The sequence below is a fragment of the Cataglyphis hispanica genome, chromosome 3 (assembly GCF_021464435.1).
Source record: "Cataglyphis hispanica isolate Lineage 1 chromosome 3, ULB_Chis1_1.0, whole genome shotgun sequence".
Taxonomy (NCBI): Eukaryota; Metazoa; Arthropoda; class Insecta; order Hymenoptera; family Formicidae; genus Cataglyphis; species Cataglyphis hispanica.
Genome location: NC_065956.1, coordinates 2,031,432 through 2,049,635, shown reverse-complemented (window position 1 = coordinate 2,049,635; position 18,204 = coordinate 2,031,432). Strand labels below are relative to the sequence as shown.

Below are 18,204 nucleotides of genomic sequence, written 5' to 3'. Positions count from 1 at the left end.
AGTAAATTATTAATAAAAATAATAAAACGGAAATTAATAATTTATTTGCTGTATATAATAACTCAATTTTTGTAAAAATATAAAATTCTAATGTAATATAAATGTAAAAATGTGAATGAATTTTATCCATTTACTTTTGCAACTGTTAATTAATTTTGTAATCTGACACAATGTGTAAAATTTAGACTAATTTAACAACTGCTTATCACTTTGATACCATTACAAGCACATATTTTTAATAGATATAATTATATATATATACAATATATTTTTATATCTCATTTCTACTAATTAACAAGAGTTATAATTTTGATTTTCTGAAGTTTTGCATGTGATTGAATTTGATTCATTCGCATTATAAATATAAAGATGAATATAAAGATGATGTGAAAAGGTAATCTCTTTGTGCGAATATTATTAAGATATGACGAGGTATATGGATATGAATTAATTGCTACAATTTGTCGAGTTCCATCTTTTAACAATTTGCAATAATCGCGAAATACATGCGCTTGGAATAAAAAAGATTAAACATTGTTTTTAAAAATAAACAATATTGAAGAAAAGCTCATAATGCCGCAAGCTATAATCAGAGCTAGTAATTTATCCCGCCTAATTTCTACCAAATGTTTATACTTGCATAACAAATTTCATAATTAAAATATAATTTTATAATAATTATATAATAATAATACAAATAGCTTATAAAATAATAAAGCATGTTAATTATTCAGACGGAAATATGTAATTGGCTAACATATTAGCTGATAAATAATCCAATAATTTTGATTATTCATTAAGACAAATTTTTTTTTATTTTTTATGTCATAATAGATGTAAGGTTGCATGCCACAAAATATTAATCAGACATCGATGGGAGCTCGTTTGTATAAACAGTACCAAGTGTCACAAAATTCGAAGAGAAAAGGCCTGCGCATTAGGCCATCTCAAGGCAGTGTATATTCCGATCTAGGATCGAGAGCCATAAGAAAATCGTCAATTGTCTGTACGAAATGAGCTGCCTCGAGCTGATTCATTGTTTGGAAAAGAAAAAGTATAACATGCTAAATAATGCTGAAATATTTGAGACAAAGATTAATATATACCATAGCGCAATAATGTTCTGCGATTACTGCATAATGGTTATCTATTTAAAATGATGAAATAATTTTTATAATATATATAATCGGGTAATATCTTTTATATACTTAATATCATCACTCTTCGTCTTTCGTGATAAACGATATTTTCGTTCAATTATAACTTACTATTAACTTTATTATTATATTATTTTAATTACGTAACGTGCGTTCTACGTAGCGTTAAAATTTGCAAGCTCTCTTTATACGGTATTAGCATACGAATCATTATTCCGTTTGAATTGCAAGTATTAGGAATGCATTCGATTCAGTAGCGTGTTTATTATCGTAATATAACACATATAAGTTTGCTTAATAAACTACTTGCACATGTACGCCTACGCGCACATACTCAGCACATTACAGATTACACACATTAACAAATATATTCACACATGTATACATAGCATATATACAATACATACGAATGTGATTTTTGATCAGCTCGTGCGCGCTAACGATACATTATGTACAAAAGGCGGGTAACATCCGACTTTGTCGGCGAGTCTTAACATATTATTTTCATTTTATTATTGTCCGAAGTTCAACACAGTTTTACAAATGTGTGAGTATAATTCAGTATCAAGTATGGAAGGCCATCTTCTCAGCAAAAAACGTCCGTGTTGCCTACAATTAGCTGCTATTATCGAGACGAGAGTATTCTCGAACGATTCGCGGTGCCTTACGTCATGTGCAGATCACCTTTCAATATCCTGGTGAAGGTTTTCTTGAACTGCTGATTCGCCAAGGCATAGCAGAATGGATTCATAGGACTATTGGCATAGCACAGAAAATATGAAAACATGAAGAGATGCTCGTTCGTGCACGGTGGATTTGCACAGAATCCCTCCACCAGAGCTAATACGTGATAAGGGGTCCAGCAAGCGACGAACGCGCCTAAAATGAAGGATATTGTACGAAAAGCCTTGCGCGCCCTATTTTCCGTTCGTGATTTCTGCCGACCTATTGTGAGATTCTTCTTCTGCGTTTTAGCCTTCAAACGTTTCCCGATGGACTTGACGAAATCTCGTCTGGAGCCGTTTCGCTCCACGTCTGACGTGGTTTCCTTTTTCTTGGACTGAGTCTTCGTTTCCTGACTGTTTGTAACCGAGGCCGTCGGCATTATGCTGCTGGACGACGAATTTTGTGGTGGATTACTACTCACTTTGGTAGGCTGATCCGAGAATCGATCCGTCGGGCTGTTGGACGAATCCAGCGGCACAGGCATGGCCGTTGTGACGACCGTTGTAACGGGTTGACGCTTCGTCTTGTCAACGTTGACAGAAACTTCCGTGTGTACCTTGCTAACAGTGGGCGACGTCTGCGACGCGACGTTGGTTTGATGTGTGATGAACACGCGCGGCGGATGCGTTTGACTTGATGCGTTTGACATTGTTGGTTGATGATGCTGTTTACTCTGCGCGATCTGCACTAGTTGACTAGTACCAGTTTGCTGCGCCGTTGCTCTGATAAGAGCAGTTTGCAATAAACTAGTGCTCGCGCCTGCTGCCATGGCGCTACCCAGGATGGGTGACGGAGGTGCCGTCGACAGCGGGTTCGCCAAACTGCAAGAGAAGGAAGACGGTGGACTCTCGTAAGAAGGACTGGGCAAAATAATGGAACTCTCGTCCATGTATCGCAGATCACTGCCGTCAAGACCGGTGAGGATATCGTATGTGCCTTGACCGTGGGAACGTACGATCAACGATTTGGGCCTGTCGGTTGACGAGGACGTCGTCGGGCTGTCCGACACGGGCGGGCTGCTCTGGAATTGTGTAGGCGGCGGTATGATGTTCTGTTGAACGCTATTGATTGACGCACGTTTAAGTTGAGCGGGTGGCGTTGCCTCGACCGAGGGAATCGATTGTTGATGGCCATCGGCATCGTTCGATTTTAAGGATTGTTCTGGTGTCAGCGTACGACTGCTGGATTTGTCGGGCTCGACGGGATTGTCGGTGTCCAGGAGATTCAGCTCCTGTATCTTGGGCAGTGTTTGAGCTTTCTGCGTCGCCACGTCGCGCGTAGGACTCATCGGCAACAATCTCTTCGCCGTTGGCACACTCAGTTTGACCTTGACTGGCACAATGCCGTTCAAGCGTCCGTTGGCGGTGAAAACCTGAAGAGCCCCGGATTGGGCTACCAAGCCCGCTAACGAGGATCGTTTTCTGATGGTGTTGAGCTGCTGACCGGTGCCAACGGTGCTCTCCTCATCAGAGTCAAACGCGGGGCTGCTGGAGCGTTCGGATTTTTCAGTTTCCATTACCGTAATGTTCGCGGTAACATTCTTATTTGCGGCATCCGGCGCGCACCCGACGGCGTCGGCAGACTTCGTTACCGTTTTCTGCGTAGCCGTCGCGTCCGTACCAGCGGTACCATCATCCACCGATGTGACACCGATCTTCGGCTTATCTTGGCTCAACAAAGTGCTCTGAGTCTTGGAAATACCTATACCAGCTGCACGACCAGCCATACCGGACATTGCGCCGGCACTTAGGGCCACCATCGACTGCATCTTGCGCTGCTTAGCCTCGCTCTTCTTCTGCATGTCGTAAGCAGTCTTGTATATGCCGCCATAAAGAATGAACAAGACGATCAATGTTGTCCAATAATATCCGATTATCAGGGCGGTGTTGAACACCGGATCTTTGAGGAACTGTACGGCACATTGGCCCGGATTTAAATCTCTGTAACCGATGAAATGCTCCCAGCCGAAAATGCTGATGAAAAATAGTAGCGCCGGTATGATCCAGGTGATGGTTACCATCCAGATTACGCGCTGCTTCGTCCGCCAGCTGCGATACTGCGCAGCTATCTTTACCGAGCAGAATCGATCGATTGTGATTAGCAGAACGGTGTACTGAGACACCAGACATACCGTATAATCCACTGACAGCCATAGATCGCAGAGAAGAGGTCCTAGATTCCAATATCCCATTAGCACGTAGACTGTGTAGAATGGCATCGACACGGTGCCTGTACAACAATTACGTCGTTACCTATATAATTAGTTTCTGTTGCTGCGTATATCTGATTGCGCGTATTCTGCATCGGCAGAGGTCTCGCGATAACGAAATTACATCTCTATGATTCTCATCGTGATGAATATACGAGCTTCCGCTCATGATTGGCGAATTTGCATTAGAAATTCTGTCAAACGATCGTGATGCCAGAACATCGTATTCAATATCAAAGAACACAAATTAACATAGCGAATCTATCCACATGTAAATGTTTAGTTATCGTAACTGGAATGAACGAAATCAGAAAAAATTTCAATATAAAAATATATATTTGTAGAAACGTAAATTATCTTTCATAATAAGCGATGCTGCAACATAACATTTATAAAAGTTTTATTTCGTAAAAGTCACATAAGATGTGTATAAAAGAAATTATACTAGATCTTATCATACCAACTTATCACATTTATTAATGATACTAAATTTGACGCAACCTTTAGGAAATCACCTGAATTATTGCAAACATTATAAAATTATTAAATAATATTTTTAAAAACTTTACATTTGTTTATATAAGTATAAATTTGCAAAAACATTTTATTTATTTTATAAAAATAATGCAGATATATTTTTATGGTACTTTTTTCCAGATATTTATGACAATATTTGCTCGTGATATATATAGGCTGTGCTTGTGATTCAGATCTATATATCTCAGGATATATTCAAGCTCAGACACTGATAGAGTCAGAGATTACGATATCGCTTTTATAAAATGGCGTAATGTTTACTTTAAGGGGTAAAGAAAATGAAATACGGAAGTACCGTAGAACTTACCGATAAGCATATCAGTGGCAGCTAATGACGCGATGAAATAATTACTTGGTTGTCTGATGGCTCTGTCTACGATGAATGCCAGAAGAACGAGAATATTGCCGCCAATAGTTAGCAGTATACATATTGCCAGACATATAGCAATCAGGACCGTCTGCCAGAGCGTGAATGGTGGCAAAACGGGCGTCAGAGTTATATCTGTTTGATAGATGTAAAGCTTTATCAAAGACCAACACGTGTCACATATGATATATTTATGTGATAAAATAATATTATTATAATAGTATTAATATATTAATACATAATAATATTGACATTTACTTAAAAATTTAACATATCTGGAAAAATGGTCATGCGTTTCCATAAAAGAAAGTGTTTTGTTTATAAATCTTTTCTACATATAGTTTATGATACACCCTGCGCAAGTTGCATGATGTAACTTAATCTCAATTACATTACCCAACGTCGACGAAGTCGTTGCATTTCCAAAAGCCGAGGCATTCGTCGCGTTTGTCGGGAACCAGTCGGGCAGAAGTTCCGCGTATTCACCGCTGTTCCAGCGCGGGTCATCCGGGTCAGGCCATGTTCTATTTAACTGGGTACATTCTGCTGTCAAAATCTGGTTGTACACGAACCGACATAGACGCTCTCGTTGTCTCTTCAATTTCCTGATAATATAAACAATAAATTTTTATCAATAATTGCGATATATGAAAAATAGAATGTTGAATGTATTATTGGTGACGTAGAAAATTCAACAAAAAATCCAATAATAAAATTGTTTCGTCAGTTATTGTCATTGAATCAAACAAATATCGCAGCTTTTATAAAAATAAATAACACTCGTGTGAAATATATAGTTTAAATTTTCCTGTATAATTCACTGTAATAGCAAGATTAAATTTGAACTGGCGATATACGTCGAAATAAAGTATTTAATTACAGATCGAGGGGAAAGTGTAGAATAAATCCATTTATGCTCGATAGCTATTTCTATTCACACGTGTAAATTCACACGTTTTACGCATAAAGAGAAGTTCGATAGTTCGATGAATCGCAATGTTCCTATTCCTTCGTCGCGTCTGCATGTTTGTTGTTACCGTCGAAGAAAATGTGACACCGGCATTTCCTGATTCTCTACACAGCGAGACATATACGGCCCTATACTCTCCGAAGCGTCGTTGCAGCGGTAACACGAGAAGCGAGTCAAAGGCTGAATACACCGGGCACACAATGAGCTTGAAATAAGCATGAATGGAACCACATTCAACCCCCGCGCAAGTCTCATCGCCGGTAGGCAAAAAGCGACAGGGTATGCCTTAAAGAGGGCGAGCCTGTTTTTAAATCATTCAAGCAGTCGATCCGAACCTTACATAGTCTGAAATTGCGCGTGAGAGTCTCCTTTTTCCTAATTTGTAACAAAGATTTGCTTTGAATCAGAGCCATCAAACTATTCATCGATATCTCACCACTTCAAAGCATATATACGCTGTCTTTTAATCATTCACTCACACGCGCATTTTTTGATAAATTAAATCCTTAAAAAATAGTTATCTTTATTGACAAACAATATAAAAGCTTCTTTATACATTTTTATTTTCTTATTTTTAAAATACATTAAATTTTATGTCATTTTCTCTTTATCTATTCTGTTATTCTATTTATTGAATTTATTCTTTTGCAGATCAAAGAAATAGAGAGAAACTTATTCACGTTAAAATTGTTTCAATTGTTTGTTAAAGAGAATAACTATTATTACCACATTTTTTAGATATATTTTCATATCTATAATTTTATCATTTTATCATATTTTTCGCTTTTTTGTCAATTTTATTTAATATTTTAATATAATTAATTGCTTCGTGAATTCTTAATGTACATAGTTTATATATGTATGACATATATAGATATTACAAATTTTTCGATTTAAAAATATAAAATAATTAAGGAAAATATGTGTGCAACAACACAAAAAAAAGCGTGTAGCAAGCATATAAATATTTAATCAATACGACTTTAATACACGAAACAAGGTAATTATTATTTAACATTTATGTATAATTTATTTTTATTTAACATTGTTGGCATTTAATTTGCGTATAATAATACTATTTCGATAATAAAGATCCAGTTTTCCAAAAAAAAAACTGCAAAATATTTACAAAATTGAATTTTATACGAGTTTATTGTATACGAATTTTTAAAGCTAAAATATTTAATAAATAAATTAAAATTATGTTTCGTCACTTTTGTATAACCTAAATATTTGCTTCATTAATTTTTTCTGTACATATTGTGCAATTTTTCAATTCTATCCAAGTCTAAATATTTTTAATTCTATGCTGAAATTTGTAAGAGAACGGCTCTCTATTCCCATTGTACATTAACTTCATCTCCAGCAAATTTTACAAATTGATGAATCCTACATCAACGTTATTGCGACGTGGCAAATCCCCAGCGCAAAGTATCTAAGAAAACCGCGAGAATAAAGAATGGGTAATGGGATTCTTTGTTTCAATGTTCCCCAGAGTAAATACTTGTCCTCGTTATTCATGAGCATTCTTCTTGTATAGACGTACCGTGAAATCATTCGTAAATACTTGTCCTCGTTATTGCTGTACTTATATTTTACGAAACTATTGTGAAAACGTTCATAAAAAAGTTCGATCATCTGTAATTATCTCAAAGTTCAGTCGTTTTATTTATTTGAAAAGAATCAAAACTAGCAATATTAAAATAACAGGAAGTGACATATTTAAAAATAAAAGTTCGCTATCATAACAAATATTTTTTCTTGATCATTGTATGGAATAATTGCATATATAAAAAACAGATTTATTAAAAACATTAATTTTATTTATTTGTTTAATTAATTTTCAAAAATTAGTCTTTAATTAATAATTAATAATTCTAATTTTTGATATATTTAAAAATTTATATAATGTTTGTTTTATATATAACTTTTGTTATATAAAAAGAAATTATTATTTTTATTCATATTTATATAGTAATGCGCAGTACGTGACAGATGAACAATTAATTAAATTTCTTACTTTACAAAAAATAATACGCTCCTTTAATTATTTAACAATTTTAATTAAAAATGTTCTTATTTTTTTATAAGATAAGATTACAATCTAATTTGAATTGGATGACATAATGAAAAAAACTTGTAACTTAATATTTACGATATTGGCATCCTTTTCTAACTACACAATCTAACTCGATCTATTATAAAATGACGCAAACTACAACAGCTACTTCCTACTATTTGCGTAAGCACAAAGTACCAACATTTTAAGTCTTTTTAGAAAGTCTTTTTATCACAGAAGAGAAAAGAAGCAGTAAGAAAAAGGCAAAGGGCGTTATGTTGAGCATCAAGATGAGATACACGCAAGTGTATCATAAGATATACCGAGAGCAACCAGCTCTCGTCAGAAAAATATCCCTTCTGAAGTTCCATGCATAAAGCTCCACTTTATTAATGCTAAAAATATCTATGTCAAACAGACAATATATATCTGATATTATTTTAAAAATTTCTTATTCATGTGTAATGTATTTCCAATAAGTGATCCTTGAGAAATAAACATGTAAATTTTGAAATTTATCTGAAATTTATTATAGATTAAAATCTTTATAAAAAAAAAAAAGAAAAATAGTACAAGCAGCAAATATAAAATCTGTATCGATAAAAATTCAATTGTTTTATATTAAAGAAATTAAAGAATTTCCACATTTCAATGTTTACAAAACGATAGAACAATTTTTATGGATTTGAATAATCTGAAAGTTCTTCCAAAATTCCAAAAATTTGTAAAAGTTTATTCTTTTAATTAAATATATACACTTTATTTCTTTCTCTCATAATATCTTATTTACAAAAACAAAGGGTTTAATTTCGAGCATACAAATAAGCATATTAAAAAAATTATTTATATTTAAAAAGCTTAAAAACGAAAAAAAAACATTTATTTCTTTTTATTCATATAATCCTGCCATTCGTTGAGCGCGACTTGTCAGCCCGTAGGTACCAACTACACGCCAATATCTTGCCAGTCGAATGGACAAGGAATCGGTGTATCGAATCGCGTGGACATTCGTTAACACCGTGGCGCAATAACGCTTAGTGGCAGAACGTGTTGTGTGCACGTTCCTTTTAAGGTGTGCGCGAGCGCATTTCGTCGATGTATACGTACCGTAGAGAGGGTGGCAAAAGGGGTGGAAGCTATATAAGCCCTGGTGAGCAGAGGATCATCGCCGTGGAATGGCATGATCATACGGACGGATGGAAGGGCCGTTGAAGAGAGAAAGGCTGAGAGGGCGGCTGAAAGAGAGGAGTGAATAAAAAGTTGGACCGCGTTGTAGTAAGCGGGGAAAAATTGCGAGGAAGAATATGGCGAAGCAGAAATATGGAATGACGGCAAACGACGGCAACAAGTATCCGGTCGGCATCGTTCCAGCGCGTTGTAAATACCGGCGAGCAAGAACCTCGGTTCAATGAACGATGAGACTGAACTAGACTCGTTGCTCGTCAAATCGGACTAAATCAAAATATATGATTGATGAAAAGTTCTCTGTGCTAAGCTAATTTGAGATTTAAGAAAAAATATATATATATATATATATATATATATATATATATATATATATATATATATATATACGGACAAATATAACGAATTATTTATTACTCTGCTAATTTTTAATGAAACTTTACTGCAACAAAAAATATTACACGTACATACAGACAATTTATAACTTACAAAATTAATATAAATAAGATAATGATTTTAATAAAAGAGATTTTTATTAACTTTAAATATAAGATTAAAAATCAAATTGGTTAAAAAATCCCTCTGCATGATAAAAAAATTTCACATATATATATATATATATATATATATATATATATATATATATATATATATCTTTGTATATTGTATAAGTATATTGTGTATAATCTTTTTGGGTAAACAATAATTTTGCTAAATGTTATTATTTATTTTATTTAATAAAATTATTGCATTGCTCTCACTAACATGATTTCTGATTGATTACTGATATTTTATTCTCAGGATCGACGAGAGCATTCCGATTTGTAATGTCACGCTTATATCCTTTCTTTGCAGTACATTCGCAATCCCCTTCGGGGAGATCTTACTTTTATTTTCTAGCCCAGTTACCAGATGGAATATTTCAAAAGGCTCCCACTTTCCTTGCCAGACACGAAATACGTAACCCATAGCTGCAGGCTGATATTGGGGCAGCTAGCATCGTTCCTTCTCAACGATGCATCTTCAAGTGACATGGTTTCCTTCAAATTCTCCTGTATATCCTGTACAAAGCCGAAGCAGCTCAAAATCGATTTTCGAAGAAAGCAAACACGTGTTGACGTGAATCAAGAGTTATCTTTTGTTTGATATAAAAAAAAAACCATAAAATGCATCCGAAAAAAGATGCTGCTTTGTTGTAGTACATTTTTATCTTTTCCTCTCAGAAAAATAATTCTCTTTTTTTATTTTTAAAGATCTTTACATAAAAGATTTTTTTAATAATAAATATTTTTTTAATTGCTATTTATATTATTATATATTTTAGAAAATACTATAAAAAATCTAAAAATACAAAAAAATGAAAATTGTATATTTATAGAAGTAAAAATTTGTGAAATAAATCATAAAAGATGTGAAATAAATTATAAAAAAATTAAAATTTTATTCTTTCTCCTTCTCTTTTTAATCTTTTATGTAAACATAATAGTAATTTTCATTATTTTTATTACACAATAACATCCGGTATCTAATCTTGAATAATTTAAACTTTATAAATCAAATATCGAATATTTTTAAAATAATTTTATAGAATAAAAATAACATATTAATATTTAGATTGTCATAATATTTTCAGTTTATCAAATTAATTAGATATATTTATATTATAATATAAATATATATATATATATATATATATATATATATATATATATATATATACTTTTATACTAATAATTTTTAAAAAATATTTTATGTATGATATAATTCTCCGCAAAAACAAAGATAATATTATATTATACTACTCTTTCTCGAATAAATAAACTTTATATTTCTGTTTTGTCCTTGTTTGCTCTTTTCTCAGTATTTTGTAGTAAGAGACGATACAGCATATAAGTTCGCAGATTAAAGTAGCGGAACTCGGGCACGGGTTTTCCCCAAAATTACACTTTGCAGCGGTAAAGAGGAACAGATCTTTACGAGTCGCCAGATATTTTCTAACTTTGCAAAGACATCGTCTACAAAAGTTTGCAATAATTTAGTACAATGCATTACGAGATAGTAAAAAATCAAAATCCAATTATAAGGGCTTACATTGAGATTTTACGTAGAATAAACTTCTCTTCTAAATTTTTTTTTTTTTTTTTATTTAAAAAAAATAAAACCTTAGTAAACGCCATTTATACATCTCATTTTTTCGCCAGAACATTTGCTTGTAATGTGTTTTTACGCGACGATTCTGCTGCCCCTCGTGGCATCTCAAAGTATTTAATACAAAATAAAAAACACACTTTACACCTCGTGTTGCTACGTGATTATCGTCAAGGGCTTGCGGGAACTTAACACGGGGTAGTGATCAAATCGGATTTACACTTTAGGGCGGAGGGCAAACGCGACTCCATAAATATCAACGGAATATGTTACGGCGCGCCGAGGGATGATAGCGTTGCTGCGATGATGTAGCAGACTGAGAAGAGGGAATCTCTATCGCCCGGGGGGAATTGAACGAACCTATTTAATAACTCTCGCTGACGTACGCGATCGCCCTCGGCGTGACACTGAAACCACCGCATAACCCGACCCAACGGTGTTCGAAAGCAAATCGCGATCCCTACGGCGATGATGACGACATGGCAGTGGAATTCCAGCAGGTAAAAATCAAAGTATCAAAATGAATATTGTATTACAAATATCATATACATGATATAAATAATATTACGATTGTTGAAAAATTTTGTCTACTCACAATCTCTCTGTGGCTTCGTACACATGATAACGTTGCATAAGTATGACGATATGGCAAGATTGTCATACTTTATTATCTGCACAAAGAGATTGTGAGTAGATCAAAATTTTTCAATAATCATAATATTATTTATATCGTATATACTATATGTAATACAATATTCATTTTGATACTTTGATTTTAACTTGCTAAAAATTCCACTTTATCATTAATAATAATTATATGAAAAGATAAAATATAATGCTGATTTTCAAAGAGGCGCATTCATCTTCGGAAACGCTGATATTTCATAATCGGCTGCTTTCTCGATAAATATCACCTTATACTGGCTAGATAAACAACGGACGCTATTATCTACATAATAGGATTCTGATAAGAACTTTAATAGGCAAGTATTATGAACTACCGGGGCCTATAAAATGTCACGGCGGCGGTCTAAAACTGTAGAGAACGAGCGTTGGATCAGTAAAAGACATCAGAAAGGCCGTAGATTTAAGCAGGCATGGCCTTGGACTAGTTTTCGAAAACAGTGTATCTAGATTGAACGAGAGGTATATCTGGACCTACATCTCATGAATTTCGATATGATCGCTGCACGGATATATTAATCATACTTTTGTTCTCTTTGATTGCGATATAACGACATAAAAGCTAACACATATATGCGGGTGTAGATGAAAATAAAAAATCAGTCTTGTAAAGAGATATGTTAAAATATATGAAAACTATTTTTATTGTGTCGCAATTATCTTTTATATAAGAATCATAAATGCGTGTCGACTATAAAAATATTTTTTTAATAAAAATGAATGAATGTGTGTGTTATATGTTATGCATGTAGTAACAATATAATGTAATTGTTACGTGTTTATTTTAATTATAAATTAAATTAAATATTGCATTTTGTTTACACTTGATGAAAGCTTACGACGTGAACTATTTATGTTGATTACATAACCAGCTTTTATTGTTTGTTACTTTAAGAACATTTATATTCTATGGGTATTTCTCTCTTTCTTTTTTATAAAAAATTACAAAACTGCTCGCGAGTATAAAGAACTAATCCTTTAGACTCACCTTCTATATTCTTATTGCAATTTACAAAGCACAATTGACCAATATAATGATTTTCCTCGCAAGCGATATAACAATGACATCGCCAAGATGAAGTGTTCCGTGTCGCGAAACTACACATGCGGGAGTCCAACGTGATGAACAAGGGAACGTATATCAATTTCCACCAATTACACGTCACCCAACCTAGTCTCGTCCTTTCAATTGGAAATTGCAGGTGCATTCGACTGTACGTCACCGTTAGTACGTGTTATCAGAATTTTCAAATCATCCTTGAGATCAGATTATATACAAATTGTTCTATACCTTAAGTTACTTCATCTGCCAAATACATATTTCTTTTTATTTTAAAATTTTGTATAAAATTCTTAAAATGATAAATATAGAAAAAATAATTATATATTAATATGTAAAATATTTAAAAGCAAAAAAACTGCGAAGTTGTAAAGAAAATATCTTATGTGACAAACTATCCCATTAGATAGTTTATTCTGTATTACACAAAGATAGAAATACACATAGCCAAAACTTTAAAAAGTAAAAATTATACACATAAAAATATACTAAATAGCATTGATGACAATTTTACACACTCCTATCGCATTTTATATTAAATTTATATTAAATATTTTATATTAAATTTACTTTTAGTACAAAAATAAAAAAGAAGTATGTATTTGAAAAATACATAATGATAACATCAAAAATTATTTTTTAAGAAATTACTTAGCATGCTAAAAAATATAATGGCTACTTTAAGATTTATTTTATATCATTAATCTTCAATCTTTTATTATGTATCTATTATTTTAAAATTTTCTGATAACAGAAAATTTTTCCTTTTAGATAAAATCCTAATAACTTGTTATGTGATTTTTCAACGCAATTTGTTAAAAGAAAGAAATATACTTCTATTTTGATGAGATCTGTAGAAATGTAAATAACTTATAGGCGAATTAATACATCATTATTGACGCGATGTACATTTTCAGAATATATTGAAAGGAGAAATGGTCAGCCTGAAGTGAAAAAAATCAAATGACAAACCGCTGAATGTGCATTCGACATTTTTCGTTTTTCAGTATGATTGATAAGATTGATGAGAGACAGATTTGGCTTTGTGCGCAAAATAATCGCAAAATATTTATCGTATTCACATTATAGTATATATAGTTCAAGTTATATTTAAACTTCATGTCGATAAAAGAGACGTTCCTTTAACTGGCATTCTTCAAATTTAATCAGAAATACCGAATCTTAAAACGTGTATACTTTCATTGTTTCATATAGTTATAGTAATTAAACATGATTGTTCTTTTGCTATGCATCTGCTGATAATCTTCATCTCTTATTAATTTTAAAAATAATTAAAAAACTAAATATACTTAATTTTGAATGCACGCATATATTTTTATATAATATTTGTCATAGATACCTATACAAAATATGAAATTATAAATTACTCCACGTTAATTAATCGTACAAACCACGCCTAGATTTAATTTTGTAAGAAATGTGATACTCAAGCGATAAATAAGAGAAAAGAATGGGAATACTAGCTAATTAAGTTAATGAGAAATGAGTAGAATGTAACACATTCTTTGTCCGGCAAACTTGTTTGATTTGCTACATATTAGCGATGATAACGAGAGAATGAATCTATTAATACTTATGTCAAACTTGATATTTTTTTTTGAATACTTTATTATATTTATTATTTTAATATGGAATCTATAAAGATACTCATTCCACTTATATATACTCCTAATGCGTCATAGATATAAAAATTTGCAAGTCATCTCAAGTCATCATAGTGAAAATTATTCATAAAATTTATATGCATAATTAATCGTTTTCTTGATATTAAGATAAAATCCCTGTCCTTCACGATTGTTTGCTCAACAGACTCGACTAAATATATTGGCGAGTGTGTATATATCCCTATCTCTAAAAATATTATAAAAGGTTACCTCTATATATACAAACACACATATACACAGTTTTTCACACAGGTCGAACATGCTATCGATTTCCCATTACATTTCGCGGATGTGTACCATATATTGTACATATCTAATAACGTACACATGATATTATGATACAGAGTGTTTATGAATCGCGGCGAGCTCTCGGTGTATTCGTGAAAAAAGTAAACAATTTTCTCTCGAATCTCTTGAGTGAAAAATATTTATACATCGTTTAAAAAAGAGTTGAGAACGAATAACGTCATTCTATAATCGGCTGAAATAGCCGTTAAGCATTATGCGCAAAGATTGCTGTCTCTTATACATTTTCCGGAGATTGACATCGCCTACATAATTGTAAGCGAGTTCGTAGATAAATTAAATATGTCCCATGATTTTGGAAGTGTCGTATATTCGTTGGCTATAGGAAAAGCAAAAATATGCGCGATATAAAAGTCAATTGCGCCGCTGCAGCTTGTGGAGAATGCATTTTTCTCTCGATTCTCTTCAAGAGAGCAATGAAAATTCGAGAATCAATATTCACCGTGTGTGTCATCACAATGTACCCCAGCGTCGTTCCCGTTGCTCGGTCTATTTTATTTTTTTCTCTGCATGTGCGCTGCAATCGTGCGTCGATTCTGGTACACAAAACCGGAGAACGACAGAGATAATTTCGTAGCACGTTGGCGTAACTACTCGGCAAGTGGAAATATTCGAGAAAACAATCATATAAAGCAATTAAAGCAATGCACGCAATTTTGCGGTTTGTATTGTTAAGTCAGTCAAACTAAAGAATTTTATTTTATCATTATACAATATAGAGTTAAACTTAAACTCGTACATCTTAATGTAGAAGTGTCAACAAGTAACAGCGAAAAGAAAATTTCTTTTTAACAAAGATTTAATGCACCGAGAAGATTTTATGTAAGAGAAAGAGGGAAAAGGAGAGAGAACAAAAGGAAACAATTTTTGTAAAATAAGAAAGTTTGGAGAATTTTTTTTAATAATGCTGCGAATATATTTATGTATTATATTTTATAATATCGAGTTTCTATAGATTTTAAATTATATAGAATACAGAATTAAAATAAGAATAGATGTATGATAAATGATCCAACCAGAGCATAGCGAGAATTCCTTAGCAAGCAGAAAATAATATGACAATTGATCGTCGCATTATAATAGCGCTGTGCTAATCGCATACATCATCTAGCTAGACGGTAACGCTACCATTCGTGCTTTACAAAGTGTCATTTACGTAGTTAAACGAAACAATAGTACCGCTTCGTATTGGATGCAACAGTCGATCCATTTAATGGCTCTGCTCCCATTTTAACCATGTAACGTCGTCGCGCTAAAGATGCGAATATCGAATACAGTGATTGCATTTTATTTATTATGTTTTCCAAAAGCATCTCTCTCTTTATATTTTTGCCAAATTTTTCCCACAGGTTGTTTGCAAATTTCATGCTTCTTTTATTTGCTCTCAAATACTGATATTATTATTAACTTAAATATACATATTATTTAATCGTAATTTTATCGTATCGTTGACTATGTTAGCAAAATATTGTATTTTAATTATATCGTTTATCTGTTTAAATATGATAATATTTATTTTGAATTAAATTATATTTTTTTATTTTTATGAAATTTATTATTATTTCATTAATTGAGAATCTTTTATCATTTATCCAATAAAACTTCAAAAATTATAAAACAAAAAAAGATCATAGAGAAAGGAAAAATTATTTTAGATTGTTTTATCATTTTAAAATGAAATGTATATATTGTGTGTATCGACATTCAGTCAGACTAGCGCTGAATATTAATGTAAAAAATATTAATAAATGTACATATTAATGTAAGAAAATTGTTCTTGGTTGCATTAGATTTTGCTTTATGAAAGGTGCAAAATATCAGTCTGTGCTTCAACTGATTACGATAGAAATCAATATATCCGGGAAATGTAACCCATTGTTTCACACAACTTCATAATATATACTCGTTTTATATAAATATATATATTTTTATATATATATACGGATATAAACGCAACTTTGACTTCAATCCGCTATTATGATCAAGTCACTGAATATCGTATAAAAATATAACTCATACTGACATATACTTTTTTATATAAGGCTTTATATGCATACATAAAATATAAATATATTTATTGCAAAATTATAAATATTATATAAATATCATTTAATTGTTAAAGTAAAATTTGATCAATTTTTGATATTTTTTTCTACGCGCATTATCATTTCGTGTTGTGCATTAACTTCATTTTACCCGTCACGTTTCCCTTTCTTAAGCATATAACACAACCTTTTAAATGTGAAAATTTCACGTATGTTGTGACATATATTGATGTGTTCCAGTGGACGACTTTTGTCGTCGCGACGTTGTTGACTCACGCAATATTCGAAATTTTCACCTCAATCGCGTGTGCTCCGACAGCTCGTTCGACGTCGCTCGCGTGATTCCGCGTCGTTGCGCGACATCGCTTTTTTCTTTTGTTGTTAAATAACGACCAGTATTCCCGTCCGTATGCCCGTGCCTAACGTATTTGGAGCCGAGCTAGCCCATCAGCCAACTAAACCGCATGTTTCATTCCGCGTCGCATTCCCAGACTACCGTGGTCCTGCTAGGTCAAGGATGCGATTTCGCCCGAATTGATTCACATGAATTTTATATACATCAACACTCATATAAATCTTCGCTATCATATATGACTACGGACTATTTCAAAATGTTGTGTAAACAATATATATACAGGGTATTCCACCAAAAATGACCATCTTCTTTTATCTATTAAATTAAAAGAAATACACCATAACAGATACATCAAATTAAATCAAAACTGAATTTTATTGTGAGCATAGTGGTTGCTTCCAAATACTAATTGTGTTTACGAATGGAGAAGTATGCATAATTTAATTTTTTTATAATAATGCAAATATTTTGATATAAAAAAAGTTGTAACTCTGTTTGAAACAAGTACAACAATATATGATAAAATGTGAATATTTTATATATTATATGAGCTTTATCAACTTGAAATAACGCGAGTGACGTTTATCTTTTTTATTTTTCGCCTCGTGATATGGCTAACTTTTGATTATTTTGATCAAACATGATATATATCAATCTGTCAACAAGTCAGAAGTGCCATATTGCAGGGTGAAAAGTGAAAAGGTCACAGAC

The 18,204-nt window shown here is 32.5% G+C and overlaps 1 protein-coding gene across 3 annotated transcripts in view; it reads right to left on the bottom strand.

Annotated features, from left to right (window-relative positions):
- Positions 1-290: 290 nt before the first annotated feature.
- The window catches only part of LOC126859333 (muscarinic acetylcholine receptor gar-2), a 35,813-nt gene continuing 17,899 nt past the window's right edge, over positions 291-18,204 (bottom strand). For 2 of the 3 annotated variants that reach the window (XM_050610465.1, XM_050610466.1), the window contains exons 3-5: positions 5,393-5,601; positions 4,937-5,131; positions 291-4,112 (exon numbers count right to left, since the gene is read on the bottom strand). In XM_050610465.1, the coding sequence (XP_050466422.1) occupies positions 1,822-4,112; positions 4,937-5,131; positions 5,393-5,601 (2,695 nt within the window). In that variant the 3' untranslated portion in view covers positions 291-1,821. The remainder of the gene's footprint in view (positions 4,113-4,936; positions 5,132-5,392; positions 5,602-18,204) is intronic. The other variant, XM_050610467.1, reaches the window with a different exon arrangement.